Source organism: Loxodonta africana, chromosome 3 (assembly GCF_030014295.1).
Source record: "Loxodonta africana isolate mLoxAfr1 chromosome 3, mLoxAfr1.hap2, whole genome shotgun sequence".
In the NCBI taxonomy this organism is placed as follows: domain Eukaryota; kingdom Metazoa; phylum Chordata; class Mammalia; order Proboscidea; family Elephantidae; genus Loxodonta; species Loxodonta africana.
The window spans coordinates 23,739,681-23,763,928 of record NC_087344.1 but is presented as its reverse complement, the minus strand read 5'-3'; the positions used below and the strand labels follow the sequence as shown (position 1 = coordinate 23,763,928).

Below are 24,248 nucleotides of genomic sequence, written 5' to 3'. Positions count from 1 at the left end.
GAAACAATGAGTGAAAACAGCGCAGTACGTAAAAAAAAAAAAAGTACGTAGCACTGAGTAAATCTCGCATCTGATGGGACAAGCTTGCTACTACCTTGATAGCAAGGGAGGGGCCACCGGTGATTAGGAAAGAAATGTGGGCATGTGGCCGAAACGGCGGGCGGTGGGGAGTCTCGGCCTACCAGGTGGTGTTGGCCAAGCTGAAATGAGGGTAGAGAGGCGGGATGGAGTGGGGAACCACATGGCAGGGAGTTGGAGGACTGAATGACGGCCGGCTACAGCCTTGAACGCCGAGGTGAGGACATGGGTTGTGTACCAGGGTGATGTCCGAACACGTGACTGAGGCCTGGAGCCCACATAGGCATTAAAAGAACCCGCCGCTCTGCACAGAGTATGCCCCCCGCCCAACTGCGCGGGCCGCCCCCTCCTGGTCTCCGCCCACCCCTGCTCCGTGAGACTGTGGGGCTTCCGGAAGCCGCCCCAACCAATCGCGGCTGAGTGACGAGTGAGGCCGGGGACCAGTGAGAGAGTCGCTCCTGCAGCATAGAGACCAATGGAGACACTCCAAAGGGCGTGTGCGTTTCAGGCGGCCAATGGGAGGCGGCATCTCGGAGGGGCCCGGGCGGTGGCAGCCGGCGGCGGCGCGGGGCGGGGACTGGGGTTCGAGCTGAAATACCCTGGGAAGGTGAGTTTGGAAGGGTCTTGGAAAGGGAGCGCCGGGAGGTCCTCAGGCGGGGCTACACGGGGCGGGAGGCCATGGGGACTGGCTGCGTTTGGCAGGCGGTGGATAGCGTGAGAGCACCCGATATCTCTGTCCGGTGTGGGGAGGTCGCAGTTCCCGCCTCCTGCCAGCCGGGTTTGGAGGCCCTGGCGTGGGGAGGGGGTCGGGACAGACCTCACCCCGACACCGTCTTCAGAGCTGGGTAAAGGTCCAATGGAGACGAGGAAGGATGGGACGCGGCACCCCAGAAGCCGCATCCCTAGGATCTCCTCTCAAACTTTAATAAAAAGTGCCTGGATATCAACAAAAACAAAACCCGTTGCCGTCGAGTCGTGAACATTTATTAAACGCGTACTGCATGCCAGGCCGTGTGCCAGGCACTGTACGTCTGCAAGTCATTGAAGCCTCCCAACAACTCTTTGGGGTAGAAGCTGTTACATCCCTATTTTCCAGATGGATAAACAGGCCCAGCCACGGGCAGATTCAGGAAAAGCTGATCTTTTGCTTTATTACTGCATTTTCATCTTCCCATTACTGTGTCTTAAATTAGTAACTTGGTGGAATTGCTGACAGCTCCCTCCCTGGCCATACTGGGAACCTCTCTGGAAAAGTCCCCGGGGCTGGGTTGGGGGGACTAAGCTGGATGCCACCCCTCCTCAGCTCCATGGAGTCAGGAGCAGCTGGGGTCACTCATGGAGGTAGATGTGGGAAGCAGGAACCTTGGCCTGAAGGAGAAAAGTGATCATGAGGATGAAATCAACCGTAGTGATTCTGTTCTTGTTTTTGTTACATTTGTCGTTTTTTCATGCATGTACCAAGGCCTGCACTGAACGAATAACATGCAGAATTGTGTTGAAATGTCACAACCACCGTTTGATGGCAACACTTTCAGCATCTCCATTTTCCCAATGGGGAAACTGAGGCCTAGAGTGACTAACTGATTTGCCTGAGTTGACACAGGGACCTCCAGGACTCGCCCCGGGTTTGTTGGACCACACCTGCTTGCTTGGTTACCTGGGGGAGGTGGGGCCAGAAGGGATTTTTATATTGGTGCAAATTGTCAAGAGGGGGGTGATTCTATGTTGTTAACATTCATGAGAGATCTAATAGGTAAGGATATATACCCTGACCCTTTTGAAAAGATATGGAAACCAAGGCTGGGGGAGGAAATAGGGTGCCTGAGGTGAGAATATGTACTCCAAGTCCTGGTGGTGCAGTGGTTAAGCACTCTGCTGTGCACTGAAAGGTCAGCAGTTTGAACCCACCAGCCACTCCGAGGGAAAAAGATGTGGCAGTCTGCTTCTGTCAAGATTATAGCCTTGGCAACCCTATGCCGCAATTCTACTCTGATTTACAGTGTCTTTATGAGTCAGAATCGACTCAGTAGCGTTGGGTAAGGTCATGGGAAGGGAGAACAGAATCTTCTCCTCAAGGCCTCAACCTGGACAGGTAGAGGTAGAAGACCGAGATGCTAAAGGGGACCCCCAGGCTGAAGCGTCGGTGTGGGGAGGGATTTGGGACAGACCTCACCCTGACCCCATCTTCAGAGCGAAGTCTGGGGGCTGACAGGCAGTTCTTCTCCAGCTGAGCCACTGTCCAGAGCATGCCACTGTGCCGGTGGGGAGCCACCGCCCGTGGCAGCAAGCCTGATGGGAACGGAGCTCAGCCTATGGTCAGCAGGGGAGTCCTGAGGGTACACCTGCACTGGGCTGGCCCCGGTGGTGGGGAGCCCTGGGTCACCTTCAGCGAAGCCTCACTGACAGCCGAGGAGGTCTGCATCTACATCGCACACAAAATCGGTGAGTCAGCAGCATGGTGGGGGAGGGGGCATTGACCCCACAGCAGGTGGGGCAGCAAGGCAACAGCTGGGCCTCATCCATACATTTGTCAGTCTTGCCATCAGTTCATTCAGCAAACATGGAGAGAACACCTATTGTATGCCCGTCCGAAATCCCTACTTTTGTAGAGCTGATTTTCTACTGGGGAAGGGAGTGAGAAACACTGTAAATTAGGCAACTGCAGGAGGCCAGAGGGCAATAAATACTATGGCCAAAACTCAGCAGCAGAGAGAGGTGGGGTCTGGGGGTAGTTGGGAAGGCCTCCCTCAGAAGGTGATATTTGGTATGTTGTTGAATTCTATTGGCTAGAATTTTGTTGAGGATTTTTGCATCTATGTTCATATATTGGTCTGTAATTTCCTTTGTTTGTGGTGTCTTTATGTGCTTTTAGTATCAGGGTTATGCTGGCTTCATAGAATGAGTTTGGGAGTATTCCATCCTTTTCTATGCCCCAAAATACCTTTAGTAGTAATGGTGTTAACTCTTCTCTGAAAGTTTGGTAAAAGTCTCCGGTGAAACTGTCAGGGCCAGGGCTCTTTTTTTGTTGGGAGTTTTTTAATTACCTTTTCAATTTCCTCTTTTGTTGTAGGTTTATTTAGTTCTACCTCTGTGTTGTTCAGGTAGGTAGTGTGTTTTCCAGAAATTTGTTCATTTCCTCTAGGTCTTCAAATTTGTTGGAGTACAATTTTTTACAGTATTCTGTTATGATTCTTTTAATTTCAGTTGGGTCTTTTGTGATATCACCCATCTCATTTCTTATCTGGGTCATTTGCTTCATCTCCTGTTTTTCTTTTGTCGGTTTGGCCAGTGGTTTATCGATTTTGTTGATCTTTTCAAAGAACCAGCTTTTGGTCTCATTAAGTCTTTCAATTGCTCTTCTATTCTCTATTTCATTTAATTTAGCTCTAATTTTTATTATTTCCTTTCTTCTGGTGCCTGAGAGCTTCTTTTGCTGTTCTCTTTCTATTTGTTCCAGTTAACCCATTATAGGGTTAATATTTTGATTTTGGCCAGAAGGTGATATTTGAACCAAAATTTAAGGAAGTGAGAGAGGGAGCTGTGGAAATATCTGGGGAAAGAGGGTGCCAGGCAGAGGGAACAGCCTGTGCCAAGGCCCTGAGGTAGACACCAGGATTAGTAAGGAGGCCACAGTGGCTGGAGTGGAGGAGCAAGGGGAGATGAGAGGAGGTGAGGACAGGGAGGGGAAGGGCAGGTTGTATAGGGCCTTGTGGGCCTCAGAGAGGACTTTGGGTTTCATTCTGAGTAAGATGGGAGCCGTGGAGGGCTGTGAGCAGAGGAGGGATGTGTCCTGGCTCAGGTGTGCACAGACTCCTATGCCTGCTGTGAGAACAGAGTGCTCACAGCAAGGCTAGGAGCCAAGGGACCAGGGCTGAGGCCACGTCCAGGTGGGAGATAGCAGGGGAGAGGTGAGCTGGGGCCAGTCTTACACTCCAGAGAGAGAAGTTTAGAGTTAATTTTTTATTTTATTTTATTTTTAAATGTTTTATTGTGTTCTACATAAAATAATACTCATGAAGAGTGTGCTTAGTTCAAGTAGACACACGAGACTAGATGGGCAGCTCCTGTCTGGAGGCAAGATGAGAAGGCAGAAAGGGATAGGAGCTGGCTGAATGGACACAGGAAATTCAGGGTGGAAAGGGGGAGTGTGCTGTCACCATATACGCATAGCAGCTAGGGTCAGATAACAATATGGGTATAAATTTTTGTGTGAGAAACTAACTTGAGCTGTAAACTTTAACCTAAAGCACAATAAAAAAAAAAATTAAAAAAATTTTAAAGTATTTTCTTGTGTTTTAGGTGAGCTCACAGAGCAAATTAGGTTCCTATTTAACAATTTTTTTTTTTTTTTTAAACAGCATACATTTATTATCTCACAGTTTTCATGGGTCAGGAGTCCATGCGTGACTTAGCTGGGTCCTCTGCTCAGGGTCTCACAGGCTGCAGTCAAAGTGTTGGCTGGGGCTGGGCTTTCTGCTGAGGCTTTGAGTCCTCTTCCAAACTCATGTGGTTGTTGGAAGAATTCACATCCTTGCAGCTGTAGAACTTGTGGCAGCTTGCTTCTTTAAGGCCAGCAGGGGAGATAGCCTTTGACTTCATCACCCTCTTTTTTTTTTTATTAACTTTTATTGCGCTTCAAGTGAACGTTTACAAATCAAGTCAAACTGTCACATATAAGTTTATATACACCTTACTCCGTACTCCCACTTGCTCTCTCCCCCAATGAGTCAGCCCTTCCAGTCTCTCCTTTCGTGACAATTTTGCCAGCTTCCAACTCTCTCTATCCTCCCATCCCCCCTCCAGACAGCAGATGCCAACACAGTCTCAAGTGTCCACCTGATACAAATAGCTCACTCTTGTATTTAACATTTTTATACAAATTGTTCCGTGACATTGGTTACACTTTTCACAATGCATCAGCTTTCTGATTATTTCCATTCTGTTTGTTCCGTTTTCCATTGATCTAGCTTCCCTTTCCCTCCTTCCCTTCTCGTCTTTGCTTTTGGGTAAATGTTGACCGTTTGGTCTCATCTAGTTGATTGTTTAAGGAGGCACATTCTTCACAGGTGATATTGTTTATTTTTTAAGGCAATCTCTCATTTGGCCGAAAGGTGGTCTCCAGGAGTAGCTTCAGTTCCAAGTTGAAAGGGTATCTTAGGGCGATAATCTCAGGGGTTCTTCTAGACTCTGTGGGTCCACTAAGTCTGGCCTCTTTTAGCAATTTGGATTTTCTTCTATGTTTTTCTCCCATTCTATCTGGAACCTTCTAGTTCTGGTCTCAGGCTAGAAGAGGCCGTGATTCATGTGGGTTATTAATCCTGTGGACTAGTTTCTTCTTTGAGTCTTTGATTTCCTTTATTCTCTTGCTCTAGATGAGTAGAGACTAATAGTTGAGGAGTTTAGAGTTTAAATGTTCTCCTGAGGGCCGTGGGGAACCAGCTGCGTGGAAGAGCTTAGAGAGCCTGCAGTAGATGTGCTCAGACGTACAACTTAATTACCAGAGGAGGGGAAGGTCTCTCGCAGGGGACTTTGCTTACATATCCTTCCTTCTGGAAAGCCTTCTCAGCTTACCTCCCCACAATGGCTGGCTCTTAAAAGACTTGACGGGTATGCCAGGTGTTATGATACATGCCAGACAGAGGTTCTGATGGGTACAAAGGGCCCAGAGGACATGTCCTGTTTGAGGAAGCAAAAGACCTTAGAGTGTTGATTTTGAGAGTTTGGAAGAGGAAGTAAGAACTGAAACCTTAGCATAACTGGGAGGGGCCAGATAATGATTACTGTCCGCTGAGGGGGTTGGGCTTTCTCAGGGTTCAGTGGGGAACAATGGAAAGTTTAAGGCCAAGAGTGAGATTGGCTCTTCAGGAAGTTCTGTCACAAGGGAGACATTCTCCTGCGGGGGGCCAGTACAGTTGAATGCCGCAACTTTGGAGAGCAGCTTGACATTATCTAATTGCATTGAAAGGATCCCTGATGGTGCAGTTGTTAAGCACCTGGCTGCTGACCAAAAGGTCAGTGGTTCGAACTCACCAGCCACTCCTCAGGAGAAAGATGCCGAAGTCTACTTCAGTAAAGATTACCACCTTGGAAACCCGATGGGGTAGTTCTATACTCTGTCCTGTAGGGTCACTGCGAGTCAGAATCAACTCCACAGCAATGAACTGGATTTTTTCAATTGAATTAAAATGTCCGTTCCTTGAGGCCAAGCAGTTCCACTCCTAGAAACACGCCGTAGAGACACACCACTCATGTGATCCAGGGGATGCATACAGGAATGTTTAGAGTTGCTGCATTTATCCCAGTACATCAGTGGGAAGATGCACATAAATTATAGTATGGTTCAAGACTGGAATACTATACAGCGAGGAAAAAGGAACAGGCCAAAGTTAGACATATCATGTATGAAGCTGTAAAACCTTTTATAGCATGAAAAAGAAAATTACAGAAGGAAACCTACCATATGGTACCACACATTTAAAGTTTATAACCCTCAAGACTAGATCTGTTGTCTCTTGTTAGTTGCCATCGGGTTGGTTCTGACTCATGGTGACCCCATGTACAACAGAACAAAGTGTTGCCCAGTCCCGTGCCATCTTTATAATCCTTGGTAAGCTCAAGTCCATTGTTGTGGCCATTGTGTATTTTGAGTGCCTTCCAGCCTAGGGGGCTTATCCACCAGCACTGTATCAGACAATATTCATTCGCTGATTTTCAGAAATAGATCTCCAGGCCTTTCTTCTTAGTCTGTCTTAGTTTGGAAACTCCACTGAAACCTGTCCAGCATGGTTGACCCTGCTGGTATCTGACATACCAGTGGCATTTATACTAGTGGCTTTCGGTATCGCAGAAACACACAAGCCACCACAGTTTGACAGACTGACTAGATTTGGAAGATATGAAAATGAGAAACACTAGCCCAGGCATGCAATTACCTCTTTGGGGGAGGAGGAAGGAGGAAAATGTAGGCAGGCACTTCAGTTGTATTTGCAAAGTTTTCTTTATCTGGTGACTGGTACACGGTGTTTATAAATGATTCTGAAGGGGCTATTTTAGGTAAATCTTTTAAATGACGTGTATCATAAAGAATGCAGCTTGGGTGGCTGGCGTGGAAATAATGGCAAGCCTGGAGGCTGGAAGATAAGTGAGGAGGCTGAACTGGGGCTGGGCTTTGGATTTAGGGAAGTGGATGGATCACAGAGAGTTGGAGGATGCAGAAAGAGCAGGACTTCATGACCGAGCTAATGTGGAGGGGCTAGGAGGAATTAAGGACAAGGATCAAGTTTCCGGCTTGAAGAATTGGGGAGAGGAGGGGCAGGTTTGGGGATTGCAGATGAGATCTGCTTGGAACAAGGTATGTCTAAGGGGCCTGTGATGTCCAAGGAGAGACAGCTGGGAAGTAGTTAGGTGTTTCTTCAGGGCTGGATGTCTGGGAGAGACCAGGCAAAGTGCCAGTGGTTTGTAGAGTTGTGTTAGCCTAGGGTAGGTTTTGCTGCAATAACAAGCAACACCTCCCCGCCCCAATCTTCCTGGCTTAAGATGGATTTACTGTCTTAGTTATGTAGTGCTGCTGTAATCAGAAATACCACAGGTAGGTGGTTTTAACAAACAGACATTTATTTTCTCACAGTTAATAGGCTAGAAGTCCGAATTCAGGGTGCCAGCTCAAGGGGAAGGCTCTCTCTCTGTCTCTGTCAGTTCTAAAGGAAGGTCCTTGTCTGTTTTGTACTTCTATTCTTCGATGATCTTCATGTGGCTTGGCATCTATTTTCACCAGTCACTGCTTGCTTAATCTGCTCTTTTATATCTGAAAAGAGATTGATTTAAGACATACCCTACACTAATACTTCCTCATCGACATAACAAAGAAAACCCATTCCCAAATGGGATTACAACTGGAGGTATAGGCGTTAGAATTTACAACACATATTTTTGGGGTACACAATTCAATCCATATCATTTACCTAATAAAATCTAATGTAGGACAGGTGGTTTACCTCTTGTAGCTTTGCCACCTGGCACAAGGGGCCTCCAACATTCCTGGGGCAGGGAAGATGGCAGGAGGGCTTATTGATCCACTGGAAATGTGCTCATCCTTTCTGCCCACATCCCATTGTCCTGAAACCAGTCCAATGGCTCCAACCTAGCTACAAGGGAGGCTGGGAAATGTCTTCCTGTGAGGCCACAGTATGGTCAACACACTGCCCTGTCTTCTGCCCCATGAGCAACGTAAACTGAATCTGTAGGCAGGGGAGGAGGTCCAGGTAGGGCATGTGAAGGGAGGCGGAGGGTCTGGGGGCTCGTGGGGCTGATGGCAGCAGGAGACTTGACTTGTAGCCTCATTTTTCCCCTGTCCCAGGCATCACTCCACTCTGCTTCAATCTGTTCGCCCTCTTTGATGCCCAGGGCCAAGTCTGGCTACCCCCAAACCACATCCTGGAGGTCCCCAGAGACTCCAGCCTGAATCTGCACTTCCGCATGAGGTAGGCAAAGAACCCTGGGGAGGCTTGTCCTCTTTTGTCCCTGTCGCTCCCCTTCCTTGAGCTGAGCTGAAGCTGTGCTGACCCCTGTTTCCATTGCCTGGGCAGTGGCTTTGGAAGCAGGGCAGTGAGATAGCACTCAGAGCCCCAGCCCTGCTCCTCCTTACCTACAGGTTTTATTTCCGGAACTGGCATGGCATGAACCCTCAGGAGCCAGCTGTGTACCGCTGTGGGCCCCCTGGGGCCGAGTCTTCCTCAGATCAAGCAGAGCATGGGCTGCAATTCTTAGATCCAGCCTCCTTTGAATATATCTTTGAGCAGGTGTGAGCAGGGCTGGGGGGCGGGACTATTTGGGGGGGCCTCATGAGCCATTGAGGAACCCCCACTTCACTCCCCAATTCAGTACTGACAGTAGATTTCAACTCATGCCATCCAGGAATCTTTGCCTATTCTGGGACTCTAAGAGTTGCATGGGAAAGAGTGCTGTGATTGATTAGTGATGTCTGCCATGGGCACAGGATTGGGCAGAGGACGTGTGCATGCTTTGTGTTTGCCCTTTCCACACAATCGTCCTTCCCCTCCCCAAGGTGTCCTGAAGGGGAGTGAACAGGACCTCATACCTCCCTTTCTGCTGATTCTCCCACCCCCAGGGCAAGCATGAGTTTGTCAATGACGTGGCCTCACTGTGGGAGCTGTCCAGCGAGGAGGAGATCCACCACTTTAAGAATGAGAGCCTGGGCATGGCTTTTCTGCACCTCTGCCACCTTGCTCTCCACCGCGGTGTCTCCCTGGAGGAGGTGGCTAAAAAGATCAGGTGTCTGGGAATGGGGCAAGGGCACCTCATGGAGGGTAAAAATATCCCAGACATCTGCGGGCAGGGGAGTCTTTGCATCCTGCGATGGCTTCATCCCACAAACATTTATTGAGTACCTGCTGTGTGCTGGCACAGGTTCTGGGTGTTGAGGACACAAGACTGAGCAAGTCAGACAAAAAGCCCTGCCCTCCTGGAACTTCCATTTCCTGGAAGAGACAGGCGAGAAAAGAATTAGAAAAGTCAGATGTACCGGGCTTCAGATGGTGAGAAATCCAAGGGGAGAAAGTTAAGCAGGAAGGAGGCGTGGGAGTGCTGGGGAGTGCAGGGGAGTCAGAGAAGTCTGCACTGAGAAGATGGCATTTGAGCAAAGATCTGACAGAAGTGAAAGAGGGTGTCTGGGTTGTATCTGGGGAAGAGCATGCTGTGCAGAGAGAGCAGCCAGTGCAAAGACCCTGAGGCTGGACCATGCCTGGCATGTTGGAGGAGTAGCGAGGAGGCCAGTGTGGCTGGAGCAGAGTGAGCTAGGGGAAGAGTGGAAGGAGGTACAGGCAGGGAGGTGGGGAATGGGCAGATCCTCAAAGCCCACTGGCTTTGAGAACTCATTAGAATTCAAGGGCAGGAAGGAGGCAGGAGTCAGGGAACTGCGAGCCAGTCACACCTCCAGTGACAGCCACTGTGTATCCCTGCATTGCAGTAAGGGCTGGGACAACCAGGGCACCCCTCCTGGAGGAGGCAGCACAGGAGCTGGGTCTTTAAGGACCTGCTTTCCAGTCCCTGTCGTGCTATCAAAAGGAGCCCTGGTGGTGCAGTAGTTAAGTGCTCGGCTGCTAACCAAGAGGTCGGTTGTTCAAACCCACCAGTTGCTCTGCGGAAGAGAGACGTGGCAGTCTGCCTCCATACAGATTACAGCCTTGGAAACCATATGGGGAAGTTCTACTCTGTCATACGGTGTCACTATGAGTTGGAATTGACTCGATGGCAAGGACAGGGTGTCTTTTATTGATAATCATATTGATGATAAAAACAATAGTGACTTCTCCCTTAATAATAATGCCTGACAATCAAAAAAACAGGCAGTTGCTGTCAAGTTGATTTTAACTCATGGTGACCTCATGTGTGTCAGAGTAGAATTTTGCTCCATAGGGCTTTTAATGGCTGACTTATTTATTTAAATTGGATTGTGCTTTAGGTGAAAGTTTATAGCACAAGTTAGTTTCTCACTCAAAAATTTATACGCAAATTATTTTGTGACATTGGTTGAAGTCCCCACATTGTGTCAGCACTCCCCCACTTTCCTTTTCTACCCCGGGTTCCTTGGGTCCATTCGTCCCATGTTCTTGTCCCCTCCTGCCTTCTTGTCTTTGCTTTTGGGCAGGTGTTGCCCATTTGATCTCATATACTTGATTGAATTGAGAAGCAGGTTCCTCACGTGTGTTATTGTTTGTGTCATAGGCCTGTGTAATCTTTGGCTGAAAGGTGGACTTTGGGAGCAGCTTCAGTTTTGAGACAGCTGGGTATCTGGGGGCCATAGTCTCAGGGGTTCCTCCAGTCTCTGTCAGACCAGTAAGTCTGGTCTTTTTTTGTGAATTTGAATTTTGTTCTACATTTTTACACCACTCTGTCCAGGACCCTTATTGTGATCCCTCAATGGCTGATTTTTTAGAAGCAGATCTCCAGGCCTTTCTTCTTAGGCACTTCCAGGTGGACTTGAACCACCAACCTTCCAGTTAGCAGCTGAGCGTGTTAACTTTTTGCACCACCCAGAGACTGATACTCACATACTTGATAAGTCTGATCCGTATCCTAAGCACTTTGCATAATTCATTTCATTCAGCAGCCCCAGTGGCAGGCACTATTTGATCCCCATTTTACAGATGAGGAAACAGAGCCCCTTAAAGCCAAGGAAGTTGCCCAAGAGCTGATTCCCTCCCAGCTGTCTGCTCCAGAAACCTGAGCCTGGGCCCCCCATCACCCCAGCCTCCCCGTGCTGGCCCCGCATCATCTTTTCTTTCCGCCTTCAAACACTGCGCCCATTTCTAGACTGAGGCTCAGAGAGGTTAAGCTGCTTGCCCCACATCCCCCAGCCAGGCCCCCAGCCCAGGCCCCTGACCAGCCCTTCCGCATTGTCCCCACAGCTTCAAAGACTGCATCCCACGTTCCTTCCGGAGCCAGATCCAGCAGCACAACGCGCTGACGCGACTGCGCCTGCGTAGCATCTTCCACAAGTTCCTGCGAGCCTTCCAGCCCAGCCATCTCTCCCAGCAGCTCGTCATGGTCAAGTACCTGGCCACGCTCGAGCGGCTGGCGCCCTGCTTTGCCACTGAGCACATACCGGTATGCCACCTGGAGCTGCCGGCCCAGGCTGAGGGGAAGCTGTGCTACATCCAGGACCACGGGCAGGCCACTCTGGACCCCGGAAAGGAGTCTGCCCTGGGACCCCCAACCCACGAGGTGCTGGTGACAGGCACCGGGGGCATTCAGTGGCGGCCGGTACAGGCAGAGGTGAGCAGGGCACTCATCCACTCTGGGGGTCCAGGTGGGTGGGTGGGGGTCTCCTGCCTTCCATGGCACACATGCGTATGTGTCTAAGTGTGCAAATGTGTTTGTGTAAAGTGTGGCTGTCTTCCCCACGTAGCTCCAGGAAACTGGTTTCTAGGGGTGTGTCTGCCTGTCCCCTGGTTTCTAGGGGTATGTCTGTCTGTCCCTTGGGGTCTGTTTCTTGGGGAATCACTGATTTCTGGGGTCTGTACCTCTGGAGAGTCCCTTTGTGGCTCTGGGGACCAGGCATCTGGGAGGGAGCTAGGATTCATCTCTCTGCTCTCCCTGAGGTTCTGGCTTCTCAAATGTATATCTTCTGGGGGTGGGTCCCCTGTCCTGCCTGTGCCATAGGGGCTGGGTCAGTAGGGCGATGCCTGAGGAGGTCCCCGGCCTTTGGCTCCCACCTGTCCTGTGGGGAACGTGCAGGGGAAGGAAGGCACAGCCTGCTCCTTCTATCGGCCCACATGCTGGGCTTCCAGGGCTCTGGTGGCAGCGGCAGTGGCAGCAGGAATCCTCAAGCCAACCTTTCTGGGAAGAAAGCCCAGGCTCAGGAGGTGGACCTCCAGCCAGCGAGCAGGCCAAAGGGGCTGCCCTGGGCCTCTTTCTGTGACTTCCAGGACATCAGCCACCTGGTAGTGAAGGAGCACCATGTCAGCGTCTACTGTCAGGACAACAAGTGCCTGGTAGGGCCCGGGGCTGGGGCCAGGCCGGGCCAGCTGGGGTCTGGGACACCCGCCTGATGTCCCCCTGCCTGCAGGAGCTGACTCTGCCCTCCCGGGCCACGGCCCTGTCCTTCGTGTCACTGGTGGATGGCTATTTCCGCCTGACGGTCGACTCAAGCCACTACCTGTGCCATGAGGTGGCTCCCCCACGGCTGGTGATGAGTATCCAGGATGGGATCCACGGACCTTTGCTGTGAGTGCCGGGCAGGTCAGGACAGGGCAGGTTGGACAGCGAACGAGACTGTGAGCTGTAGGGACTTGTGTGACTTGAATGTGGTATATGCATGCATGTGTGTGCATTACTTTTCACTGTATGTGTGCCTGCTTACATATCTCAGCTGTGTACATATGGGTCCACATGTTCACACCTGTGTGTGTCCCATCGTGTGAATGCTTGTGTGTATGCCTGTACGTGTGTGCATACATGTGCTTGAGTGTATGCATATGTTGTGTGCACATGTGCACATATGAGTGCATATTGCACGTGTGTGCATCTGTGTGTACACATGAGTATGTGTGTGCACGTGTGTGTGTGTGCTTGTATGTCTGTGCATGTGCACACAACAGGGGTATGGGCAGTTGAGCCATCATGAGTGTGTTTGGGACTGTCATTGTACGTACATGTCCGGATGTATAACAGCTGTTTTGTGTGCAGCTGAAACAGAAATCCCACAGGTGGGTGGCTTTAAGGAACAGAAAGTTATCCTCTCACTGCTCTGGAGGCTAAAAGTCCAAATCAGGGTGTCGGCCATGTCAATTCCTTCCTTGTTGGTAGCCTGTGGTCTTCCTTGGTTCTGTGGCTTGTAGGTGATCTTCATATGGTGTCTGTCTTCCCCTGTATGTGTGTTTGTGTCCCTTCTGCTCTTTTTATAACTGAGAAGTGATTACATTTAGGACCCACCCTACTGGGTATGATCAAATTAACGTACACAGAAATCCCTATTTCCAAACAGGATCAGAGTTATAGGTATAGCAGACAGGATTTCAGTACATTATTTGGAGAGGACACAATTTAATCCATAACACTGCTCTAGTGGCTGTAATTGACATCGTCATAGCATGTTTTTGTATGGGCCAGGGTGGGTGATTTTGGGAGGACTACGTGTAGAAGTGGAAACCCTGGTAGTGTAGTGGTTAAGTGCTACAGCTGCTAACCAAAAGGTCAGCCGTTCAAATCTACCAGGTGCTCCTTGGAAACTCTCTGGAGCAGTTCTACTCTGTCCTGTAGGGTCTCTGTGAGTTGGAATCGACTTGATGGCAGTGGGTTTGGTTTGGTTTTATGTGTAGGAGTAGCACAATTGCCAGTGGCCACTCAGATGTCTGTGTGGGTACTTAGGTCTGTGCTGGTTTGTCTCCTTTGACAATTTGTATGTTATCTCTGAGCAACTCTGACTCGTGTGACTGAGTGTTAAGTGCTTATGTGGTCGTCAGGTACGCGTGTGGCTGTCCTGCATGCCACTGGGTCAGGATTTGTAAAGATCAGCTTGTCTGGTGGTTGGCCCTGTGCTTAGGTGTCCCTTCTCCTAGCTAGGACACTGGGACCCTGCCCCTGGAGGTGTCTAAGGAGGTCTCGACCCTAGTCCTATACCAGGGGGCGAGCGAAATGCCATTTCACTTTGTAAGGCCTGTGGCTTTGTCTGTTGTCATGGCTGGGTGTGTGCTGCTGGTACAGGTGTCTGGGGCCACGTCACTGTGTGAGCTACTGCATGTATAGCTGTCTGGGCCCTTGTGGCTGTCTTAACCTTGTGCGTGCCTATTTGTGTGGTGATTGTCATCTGAGTCTGTGATGTCAGTGCCCCTGTGTGGCCATTCTACACTGTGTAAGCAGCTCTATCTGTGTGTCTTAGCTGTCTAGTGCTGTTATAACAGCAATACCACAAGTGGATGGCCTTAGCAAACAGAAATTTATTCTCTGACAGTCTGGGAGGCTCAAAGTCTGAATTTAGAGTGCCAACTCCAAGGGAAGGCATTTTCTTTATGTCACCTCTGGGGGAGGGTCTTCATCATCAGTTTTCCCCTGGACTAGGAGCTTCTCAGCGCAGGGACCTTTGGTCCAAAGGACACACTATTCTCCTGACTCTTGTTTCTTGGTGGTATGAGGTCCCCCTGTCTCTCTGCTTGCTTGTGTCTTTTATGTCTCACAAGAGATTGATTTAAAATACAGCCTAATCTTGTAGATTGAGTCCTGCCTCATTAACATAACTGCCACTAATTCCACCACATTAACATCATAGAACCATGATTTACAACACATAGGAAAATCACATCAGATGACAAATGGTGGACAGTCACACAATACTGGGAATCATGGCCTCGCCAAGCTGACACACATTTTGGGGGGGACACAATTCAATCTATAACACTGTGGTTGTTGTCCTTTGGATGTGTGACTGGCTACCGATTGTGTGTCATCCTGTGAGCGGCTGTGGCTGTGGCCATGTGTATACATCTGGCATCTGTGTCACTGAGTCTGATGGGTATTTTCCTGTCTTAGTGTGTCACTGTGTGAGCAGCTGTGTCTGACAGCTGTGATGATCGGGCATGTGCCTGTGTCTGTGTGAGGGACCATGTCTGTGACAATTGCTATGTTTGGATGTGTGTGTGTCCAGGGTCACTGTCACCATGTGAGCGGCTGTCTGACATTTGTCCCAGCTGGGTGTGTGCCCCTCTGTGTGTCCTTGTCGCCAGGTGTGGGTCTTGCAGTGGCCCTGGGGGCCTGATGGTGCCCCTTTGCCCACCCCTCAGGGATCCATTTGTGCTGGCCAAGCTCCAGCCCGAGGACGGTCACTACCTCATCCATTGGAGTAGCAGCCACCTCTACCGCCTTATCCTCACCGTGGCCCAGCGTGACCAGGTGGGCCTGGGCAGCCCCAGGTTGGGGCAGGTGCACTCACTGCCTGGATCCTTGCTCACCAAGACCCCTGTCACCCCCACTCCACTCCCAGGCACAAGGCTCACGGAGCTTGCGCTTACGGAAGTTCACCATCGAGCAGCAGGCTGGGACCTTTACACTGGAGGGCTGGGACCGGTCCTTTCCCAGTGTAGGGGCACTACGGGCCGCCCTGCAGGACTGCTCACTGCGTGTTGGGGATGACTGCTTCTCCCTGCGGCGCTGCTGCCTGCCACTGTCAAGAGGTGCCTGAGGGGGCCACAGGGTAGGGGTGGGATCTCCCACCGTGGGAGCCCCCAGTGACTCAGCCCTCACCCCCAGAGCTCTCCAACCTCATCATCATGCGGGGGCCTGCGGCCAGCACCAGGCCACTCAACCTCAGCCAGCTCAGCTTCCACCGGGTCTGCCGGGAGGAGATCACCCAGGTGTGTGCGTTGGGAGGGGGGGTGCACCTGTGCCTGGGAGCATGGGGTGCTGGCAGCTCAGCAGCTAGCTGTTGTCACGGTGACGTTTTCTGTGCTCCCCCAGCTGTCCCACTTGGGCCAGGGCACGAGGACCAATGTGTATGAGGGCCTCCTGCGTGTGAAGGGCAGGGACTCTGAGGAGGACAAGGAGGAAGGCGGGGACCCCCTCTCACCCAGTAGGGGCAGCGGGCAGGAGCTCCGAGTGGTGCTCAAGGTGCTGGACCCCAGTCACCATGACATCACCCTGGTGAGTAAGCGTGGCTGGGCCCTGGTGTCTGTGGAGTGGGGTCAGGGTTGGCGGCCACCTTACCTGTTCCGTCTCCACAGGCCTTCTACGAGATTGCCAGCCTCATGAGCCAGGTCTCCCACGTGCACCTGGCCTTTGTGCACGGCATCTGTGTACATGGTTCTGAGAGTGAGTGCCCCCTGCCCCTGCTTATAGGCCAGCTCCCACTTATACCCAGTCCCTGGCCTGTCCCCCGACCCCTAATGGCACCCTGACCCCTTACCACCCCAACCTTCAACCTGCACCCCCTCCCCTGGCTATACCTGAACCCTCGACCTGTACCCCTTCCCCTGGCTACACCCCAGCCCTCCACCTGCACCTTCCCCTGGCTACACCCCAACCCTCCACCTGTACCCCCTCCCCTGGCTACACCCCAACCCTCCACCTGTACCCCCTCCCCTGGCTACACCCCAACCCTCCACCTGCACCCTCTCCCGTAGCTATACCTGAACCCTTGACTTGCACCCCTTACCCTGGCTACACCCCAACCCTCAACTTGCGTCCCTTCCCCTGGCTACACTTGAACTCCCAAATTAGACCCCAGCTCCTGACTACACCTTGACCTTTGCCAGCACCCCAGGCCTCACTGTACCCTGACCCTACACCCTGGTTACACCATGAGTGCTAACTCCATTTCAGTCTCCATCTACCACCCAAAACCCTCTACAACCCAGCCCCTATCTTTCCTCTGACTTCATTAGCACTGACTCTGTGTGACCCAGCCCTGGTGTGCACCCTGATCCCCTAGACCTCAGCCCTGCAATTCAACCCTGCTCAGAGCCCACTCTACCTCTACCCCTACTGCGTGTCCCTTAAAATCCCTGTACTATCCACTCCCAGCCCTGCCAGTATAACTTCATATGTTATCTCTCTCCTGCTTTCCAGTCCAACACCAGGCCTACCCCTGACCTCCACCCTCACCCTCCACCGACCTACACCCAACCCCGGTTCCCAGCCTATTACCACTAACACTCACCTCCTCCAGGCCCCAGCCCCACCCTTCCCTAAGTGCCATCACACCCCTCTGCTCCCTGCACCCACCTCAGCCCATGCTCCACCCTGCATTTCTCTGCTTCTCCAGAACCTCCTCAAACACACTCCCAAACCAGACCAAACCCCGCCTGACCTCTGCTCCAACACCCTTGGTCCCAGCCTACAGCCTCTCCTGCCTTGGAGGGCGGGTGCCAGGGGGTGGTCTGGGTCTTTGTAGACATCCTGGTGACGGAATATGTGGAGCATGGGCCCTTGGATGTGTGGCTGCGGCGGGAGAGAGGCCATGTGCCTGTGGCCTGGAAGGTGGCAGTGGCCCAGCAGCTGGCCAGCGCCCTCAGCTACCTGGTTTGTGGCCTGTGGGTAGGCCTGGGTTGATGGGGGAGGGCCAGGGCGGCTTTGGTGTTGGGGTGGGGAGGCCTGAGTCCACACGTAGACCCTGGGAGATCTTGGCCGTGGCCACGACCTCCCCAGCTCCCATTGCCTTCAGGAGAACACCTAGCTCCTCAGCCTGGCGTCCTGGGCCCTGTGGCACTTTCTCTTGCCATTCGTCCCCCACCCCTCCTGCTCAGTCACCCCCATTTTTGAGCTGCTACTCCTGCACTCAGTGTTTACTGAGCACCCCTGGGCCCTGGGGACACCACAGGCAGCAAAACCAAAATCTTTGACCTGCCAGTAGCCATTTTAGTTGGGGAAGGACCAACAAGAAGCAATAAGTATGTTACATGATATGTTAGAAAGTAGTAAGAATAATGCCAAAAAGGGAGGATAAGGAGTTGCTTCAGTTTAGGGAAAAGCTGAAGTTCGAAGCAGGCAGGGCAGGAAAGGCCTCCCCAGGGCCACCTGAAGGTGGTGAGGAAGGAGCCCTGAGGGCATCTGGGGGAAGCACTTCTGGCAGAGGGAACAGCCAGGGCCGTGGCCCTGGGGAAAGAGCTGCCTGGCATGGGGGTGAGAACAGCAGTGGGGTCCTCCAGCCTTTTGTACCCAGCCAAGAGCCCTGGCCACCAGCTCTGTAACCAGTGCTACTTAGCTGCAATGACAATGTACTGGTATTCTGATAATGACAGTGAATGTCTTTGCCATCCAGCTGTCCCATAGGGGCCGCATGGGGTGGGGACTGGGGGTGGGGTCTGCTGCCCTCCCTCTGTCCCAGTGACCCTGCCCCTCTCCTGCCCACCCAGGAGGACAAGAACCTGGCTCATGGCAATGTGTGTGGCAGGAACATTCTGTTGGCCCGGCCGGGCCTGGCAGAGGGCACCAGCCCTTTCATCAAGCTGAGTGACCCTGGCGTGGGCCTGGGCACCCTCTCCAGGGAGGGTGAGGACCTGGGTGGGCCAGGGTACAGGGGTGGGCCTCCCCTATGCTCCACACCCTCAGTGACCTCTGACCCTGACCCTCAGAGCGGGTGGAGCGGATCCCCTGGATGGCCCCTGAGTGCCTACCCGGTGGGGCCAACAGCCTGAGCACTGCGGCCGACAAGTGGGGCTTCGGTGCCACCCTCCTGGAGATCTGCTTTGACGGTGAGGCCCCCCTGCAGGGCCGCAGCCCTTCTGAGGTATGTCCAGGGGACCCCCAGCCTCCCTACAAAGAAGGCTGGGCACCTGTGAAGAGTGAGGACAGCTCTGGGCCTCAGGTAATGCTCTGTCTATTGGGGGTAACTGTCATCCCAACCACACACGGTGGTTGTGGGGCTTAGGAGCAGTGCCTGACGCCCAGAAAGGCAGTCAGGGACAGGCTGCAGGGCAGGAGTGAATGGGGCTGTGATGGGGAAGACACAGCTGTGGGGGGCGCCCAGAGGATGCCCCTGACCCAGCCTGAGAGTTCTAGCAAGGCTGCCAGAGAAGATGTCGTGGAAGTTCAGGATTGTCCTGTGAGTGGAGCAGGAGGGGCAGCCTAGGCAGAGGGCACAGCCTGTGCTGAGGCTCTGGGGCATCCAGGGAGCTGCAGTTTGCAGGGGCTTCCTGGGGGTAGAGGGATGAGGGGTCAGGAGCAGAGGTAGGGGGAAGCTGCAGCATGGCGGAGTCAGCTGGACTTGGGTTCAACTCCTAGCTCTGTGGGCATGGGCAAGTCCTCTCCTCATTGCCGAGCCTCAGTAGCCTCATCTGTAGAATGGGAATGACAAGGGCACAGACCTGGCCAGTCCAGCCTTGCTGCTTTGGGGTTGACTCTGCCCCATGGGGAAGGGGACCCAGTCCAGGGACAAGGCACTGACTCCTGAGGTTCCCTCCCCCACAGAAGGAGCGTTTCTACCAGAAGCAGCATCAGCTGCCTGAGCCTTCGTACCCAGAGCTAGCCACCCTCACCAGCCAGTGCCTGACCTACGAGCCAGCCCAGCGGCCGTCCTTCCGCATCATCCTGCGCGACCTCACTCGGCTGCAGCCCCACAGTGAGCGCCACCCCAGATCTAGGGCCCTGGGAGGAGGGCCCCTGGGGCTGGGATCCCTGCTGAGGCCCTGCAGTGAACCAAGGTGTCCCAGCTCAAGGGGTGTGCCCTGTGCTAGTTCACTCAAGGACCAGCAGCTGCTGCGAGCCCTCCTGAATGTTTTGCTTGGAGGGAGAGAGAGAATTTCTTCAGGGGAATTAGATCCTCCCAGTTTTTGTTCTTTTTTTGTCTTGATGAAAAGCTGGTGTCCTCACCAAATTTCAGAACATCCCAGGTGTCGGTTTTGATGCAGCCAACCCTGTGCATTTGGGATAGGAAATGGAATTTTACCAAACCCGTTGCAGTTGATTCAGACTCATAGCGACCCCAGAGGACAGAGTAGAACTACCCCATAGAGTTTCCAAGGAGGGCCTGGTGGGTTCCAACTGCTGACCTTTTGGTTAGCAGCTGTAGCACTTAACTAGTACGCCACCAGGGTTTCCTGGAATTTTCCTGCTGTTGCCAAAAAAAGGGTTTCCTTAGCTCTGGGATAGGATGCTGGGGGAACAGTTGCTCACTTCTTGTACCCCCCAAAAAGTGGGCCTGCCAGAAAAGGGCCAGGCTTGGCCTTGTCCTCTGCGGTTTTTTTTTCTAGATCTTGTTGACGTTTCTGCTGTGAGCCCGGACTTGCCAGCGTCAGACCCCACGGTTTTCCACAAGCGCTATTTGAAAAAGATCCGGGAGCTGGGCGAGGTGAGGGCCGGGCCTGCAAGCCGGGGGCGGGGCCTGAGCTGCCGGAAGTCCACCTGGTGGGGCAGGAGTTGGGGATTCCCTAAGGAAAGTCGTCCTGCCTTGGAGGAGGTTCTCGGCAGATGTGGGCGAGGCTTGATCTAGAAACTTCTCAGCTTCCAGGGAGGCCCAGGGGAATTGCAGGGAAGGTCTAGATCTCAAGAAACCCATCAACCGGAGTAGGTTGGACCTGTTGTTAGATGCTGTCGAGTGGATTCCGACCCAACTGCTCCATAGGGTTTCCTAGGCTGTAATCTTTACGGAGCAGATTGCCAGGGCTTTTTCCACGAGTGGCCGGTGGGTTTGAACTGCCTACCTCTCAGCAGCTGAGCACTTATAACCTTTGTGTCACCAGGGCTGTTTAGGTGTGACCTAGGGCTTTGCAAAACATACCTGCTGAGGGACGGGGTCTGGGAGGCAGGGGCGTAGCTTTTCTGGATGGGTCTGATCCTTCTGCATGCTCTGGCCAGGGTCACTTTGGCAAGGTCAGCTTGTACTGCTATGACCCGACTAACGATGGCACTGGTGAGATGGTAGCCGTAAAGTCCCTGAAGGCAGGCTGCGGCCCCCAGCTTCGTTCGGGCTGGAAGCGTGAGATCGACATTCTGCGCAGGCTCTATCACGAACACATCGTCAAGTACAAGGGTTGCTGCGAGGACCCAGGTGGGCGGACCGGCGGGCCGCCCTGGCCAATTGGAGCCTCCCAACTCTAGGCTGAGTCATGGTGGGCGGGGCGGGCTGCCTCCTTGCCACCTGGAGGGCCCTGGGCCTTTGTGGCTCTTCCTTGTATGTGGTCGCGGTCTGGAATGGGCAGAGGTCCGTCCCAGCTGTGGGCAGAGCCAGGTGTACACGCACTTGGCCTGTCCTCCCCACCTTGGGCAGTGCTTGCGAGCCCAGAGATGGCCGAGCACAGCTTGGGTGGGCGGGCTGGCCCCTCCTCTACTTGTCCCCACGGGTGCTCCTCTCCGTGGCAGGCGAGAAGTCGGTGCAGCTGGTCATGGAGTACGTCCCCCTGGGTAGCCTCCGAGACTACCTGCCCCGGCACAGTGTGGGGCTGGCCCAGCTACTGCTCTTCGCCCAGCAGATCTGTGAGGTAGGCCCGCCCCTCCCCTGCCCCGAAGTGGTCCCTTTCTGTTCACTCATCAGCCTTGTCTCTGCTCTTTCGGCTTGGGCTCTGTTTCTTGAGCTGATACCTCCAGGACCCCATCCATTCTTCCTTTCCCTTGGCCACTCTCCCAACACGCCTAGTCTTGCCAGGACTGGCCTCACCAATTTGGCCACGCCCAGCAGGCCTGGTCCCTCCCAATTCACCCATCCAGTCCCAGCATCCCCACCTCGCCCCCGCCCCAGCTTCCCTGCTCTGCCTCCTTTTGCTCCGCCCCACCTGCCATCCAGCCTGCTTTCTGGACTGAGACCTGCAGTCCTGCACACCTGAGCTGCCTGTCCTCCAGCCATCCTGGTGACCATCTTCAGTTCCCACTGATCTAACTCGCCCCGCCCCCAGGGCATGGCCTACCTGCACGCGCAGCACTACATCCACCGAGACTTGGCTGCCCGCAACGTGCTGCTGGACAACGACAGGCTGGTCAAGATCGGGGACTTCGGCCTGGCCAAGGCTGTGCCTGAAGGCCATGAGTACTACCGCGTGCGCGAGGACGGGGACAGCCCCGTGTTCTGGTGACCAGGCGGGGCGAGGCGGGGGTGCCAGGGTCCCCTGGAGCAGGCCGGGTGGAAAAGACAGATGTTGGCCCCCATGAAACTGCCCTTTAAGGGGCGGGGCCCCAGTAGGGGCCAGAGGAGCCCTTCAGTCTTAGATGAGGGCTGGAGCCTGCTCTGACCTCTCCACCTGCGTCGGCCCCCAAACCTGAGTGCCCATTCCCCCCAGGTATGCCCCGGAGTGCCTGAAGGAGTGTAAGTTCTACTATGCATCTGACGTCTGGTCCTTTGGGGTCACCCTGTATGAGTTGCTGACCCGCTGTGACTTCAGCCAGAGCCCCCCCTTGGTGAGAGCCAGGCCCTGACCCCGGAGTTGACCAGAGAAGTTAGGAAGGCATGCATTCGAATCTCAGTGCCTAACCCCCACCCTAGCAAGTGGTTATAACCTGACACGGGCTCCTGATCTGTAAAATGGGCCATTCATAGTGCAGAGAGCTTTGTGTGTCAGTGACAGAAACCCCACTCAAATGGACTTAGGCAAAACAGGAATGGCCGATTCTGCTACATATCTGCAAACTCCAGGGGTGGCTGGGGGCAGGCTTGATCTAGTTTCTCAGCTCTCATCAGGACTCGTTCTCTCTCTCTATTCTTCTGTTCTCTATGGGAGCACCCCTTTTGGCCAACTCTTCCTCTGTTGTGGCAAAGGTAGCCCCCATCTCTTCACCTGAGGGAACTAGGAGCCCTTCTATTTCCAGCAAAATTCTCAGGGCTCTCGCTGATTGGCCCAGCTTGGCTCATGTGTCTACCGCAGAGCCAATCAGTGTATAGCCATGGACCACAGTGACTGGCCAGGTCTGGGGGAAGGAGCCTGGGAATATGTTAAGTGTTTATCCCCAAGCAATTCAGGAAATCTTTATAGAAAAGAAGATTCTGGGCAAGTAAAAACAACATGCTATGAGGTTTAATAGTCACAGCAAACACTTCATTCAAACTTATGTTAGTTTACCTAACTTTCGCAATAAGCCCAGGCAGTGGAGGTTGTTACCGCCCCATTTTACAAATGAGAAAACTGAACCCCAGTGAGGTGAAACCCTATGTTTGAGGTCATGCAGCTGAGAAGCGGTAGAAGTGAGCCTAGAACCCATGCAGTCCAGCTCTAACATGTGAGCTCTTGACCATTAGGTTGCCCTGCCTCTTGAAAAGAGCACCACGTCTTGTGTCTTCCTTAGAAATTCATCGAGCTCCTAGGCCTCACCCAGGGACAGATGACGGTGCTGAGGCTCACTGAGTTGCTGGAACGAGGGGAGAGGCTGCCGCGCCCTGAGGCATGTCCCTGTGAGGTGAGACGTCCTCTCTTCCCCTTGTCTCCGTCTCTGCCAGTGGGTTGCAGAGAGAGCAAGGCCCAGCCCCAGTTTTTCCTTTCCCAGATCTATTACCTCATGAAGAACTGCTGGGAGGCAGAGGCCTCATTCCGCCCGACCTTCCAGAACCTCATCCCCATCCTTAAGACAGTCCATGAGAAATACCAAGGCCAGGCCCCCTCAGTGTTCAGTATGTGCTGAGGCATCCTGGCAGCTCTGTGTGGGAGGAGGTTGGGCCAGGCAGTACCCAAGATGGACCCCGGGGGGAGTCCTCCACACCCACTCCTGTGCCTTACTCCTTTCTGGAGACCCTGCCTTTGTGAACTAACTTGCCTTCTTTGGACGTGAGCCTGACTCAGGTCCCTGAGGGAGCTGGGAAGGGTGGGGCAGGGTGCTATTGAAGCCCTTGAATCTGATCCTCTTGCCTTCTCCCAGCCCTGCCCTTTGGACTCACTCCCCACTCTGGGCCAGTAATGAACTTCTCTTTCCTCTGCTGGAGGCTGTGGCCCTTGGGGACCTTGTTCAGCCAGGCAGGCCGACTGAGGTCTGGTCTCTTGGGGACTGCAGTTAGCATGAGACACTTGGCAGAGGAGGCTGAATTCATCTGTTTAACGTTTACTCACATTTGACTCACCAGCTAGCACCTGGACTGTTGCCTGGTACACAGAAGGCACTTAGTAACTACTAGTTGAGTGCAGAGTCTTTGGGGGTCCACATGCCCTGTAGATAAGACTGCCAGTTTCACCCCTTCCTCCCTGTGTGTCCTCAGGTGAGTGGCTTCCCTTTTCTTGGACCCCATTCTCACCTGTAAAATTGAGACT

General features: G+C 53.1%; 1 protein-coding gene and 1 long non-coding RNA gene across 7 annotated transcripts in view; one reads left to right on the top strand and one right to left on the bottom strand.

Annotated features, from left to right (window-relative positions):
* The first annotated feature begins 2,324 nt into the window (after positions 1-2,324).
* Positions 2,325-24,166, top strand: TYK2 (tyrosine kinase 2). Of its 6 annotated transcripts, none has more exons than XM_064280630.1 (23): positions 2,325-2,520; positions 8,435-8,558; positions 8,729-8,876; positions 9,206-9,369; positions 11,505-11,871; positions 12,525-12,590; positions 12,665-12,822; positions 15,375-15,483; positions 15,575-15,764; positions 15,841-15,944; positions 16,048-16,230; positions 16,311-16,398; positions 17,480-17,622; positions 18,441-18,576; positions 18,660-18,814; positions 19,495-19,645; positions 20,277-20,374; positions 20,881-21,073; positions 21,385-21,503; positions 21,915-22,087; positions 22,296-22,413; positions 23,296-23,406; positions 23,479-24,166. In XM_064280630.1, the coding sequence occupies exons 1-23, from the start codon at positions 2,325-2,327 to the stop codon at positions 23,626-23,628; spliced, it is 3,444 nt and encodes a 1,147-aa protein (XP_064136700.1). In that variant the 3' UTR covers positions 23,629-24,166. The 6 variants fall into 6 exon arrangements, with proteins under 6 accessions (XP_064136700.1, XP_064136699.1, XP_064136698.1 ...); XM_064280629.1 differs by having other exon boundaries at positions 12,387-12,590; positions 17,480-17,607; positions 23,494-24,166; XM_064280628.1 differs by having other exon boundaries at positions 12,387-12,590; positions 17,480-17,607.
* LOC135230660 (uncharacterized) overlaps positions 5,386-24,248 on the bottom strand; it is a 33,002-nt gene continuing 14,139 nt past the window's right edge. The window contains exons 2-3 of the long non-coding RNA XR_010321229.1: positions 8,073-9,575; positions 5,386-7,882 (exon numbers count right to left, since the gene is read on the bottom strand). This is a non-coding gene — a long non-coding RNA (uncharacterized LOC135230660). The remainder of the gene's footprint in view (positions 7,883-8,072; positions 9,576-24,248) is intronic.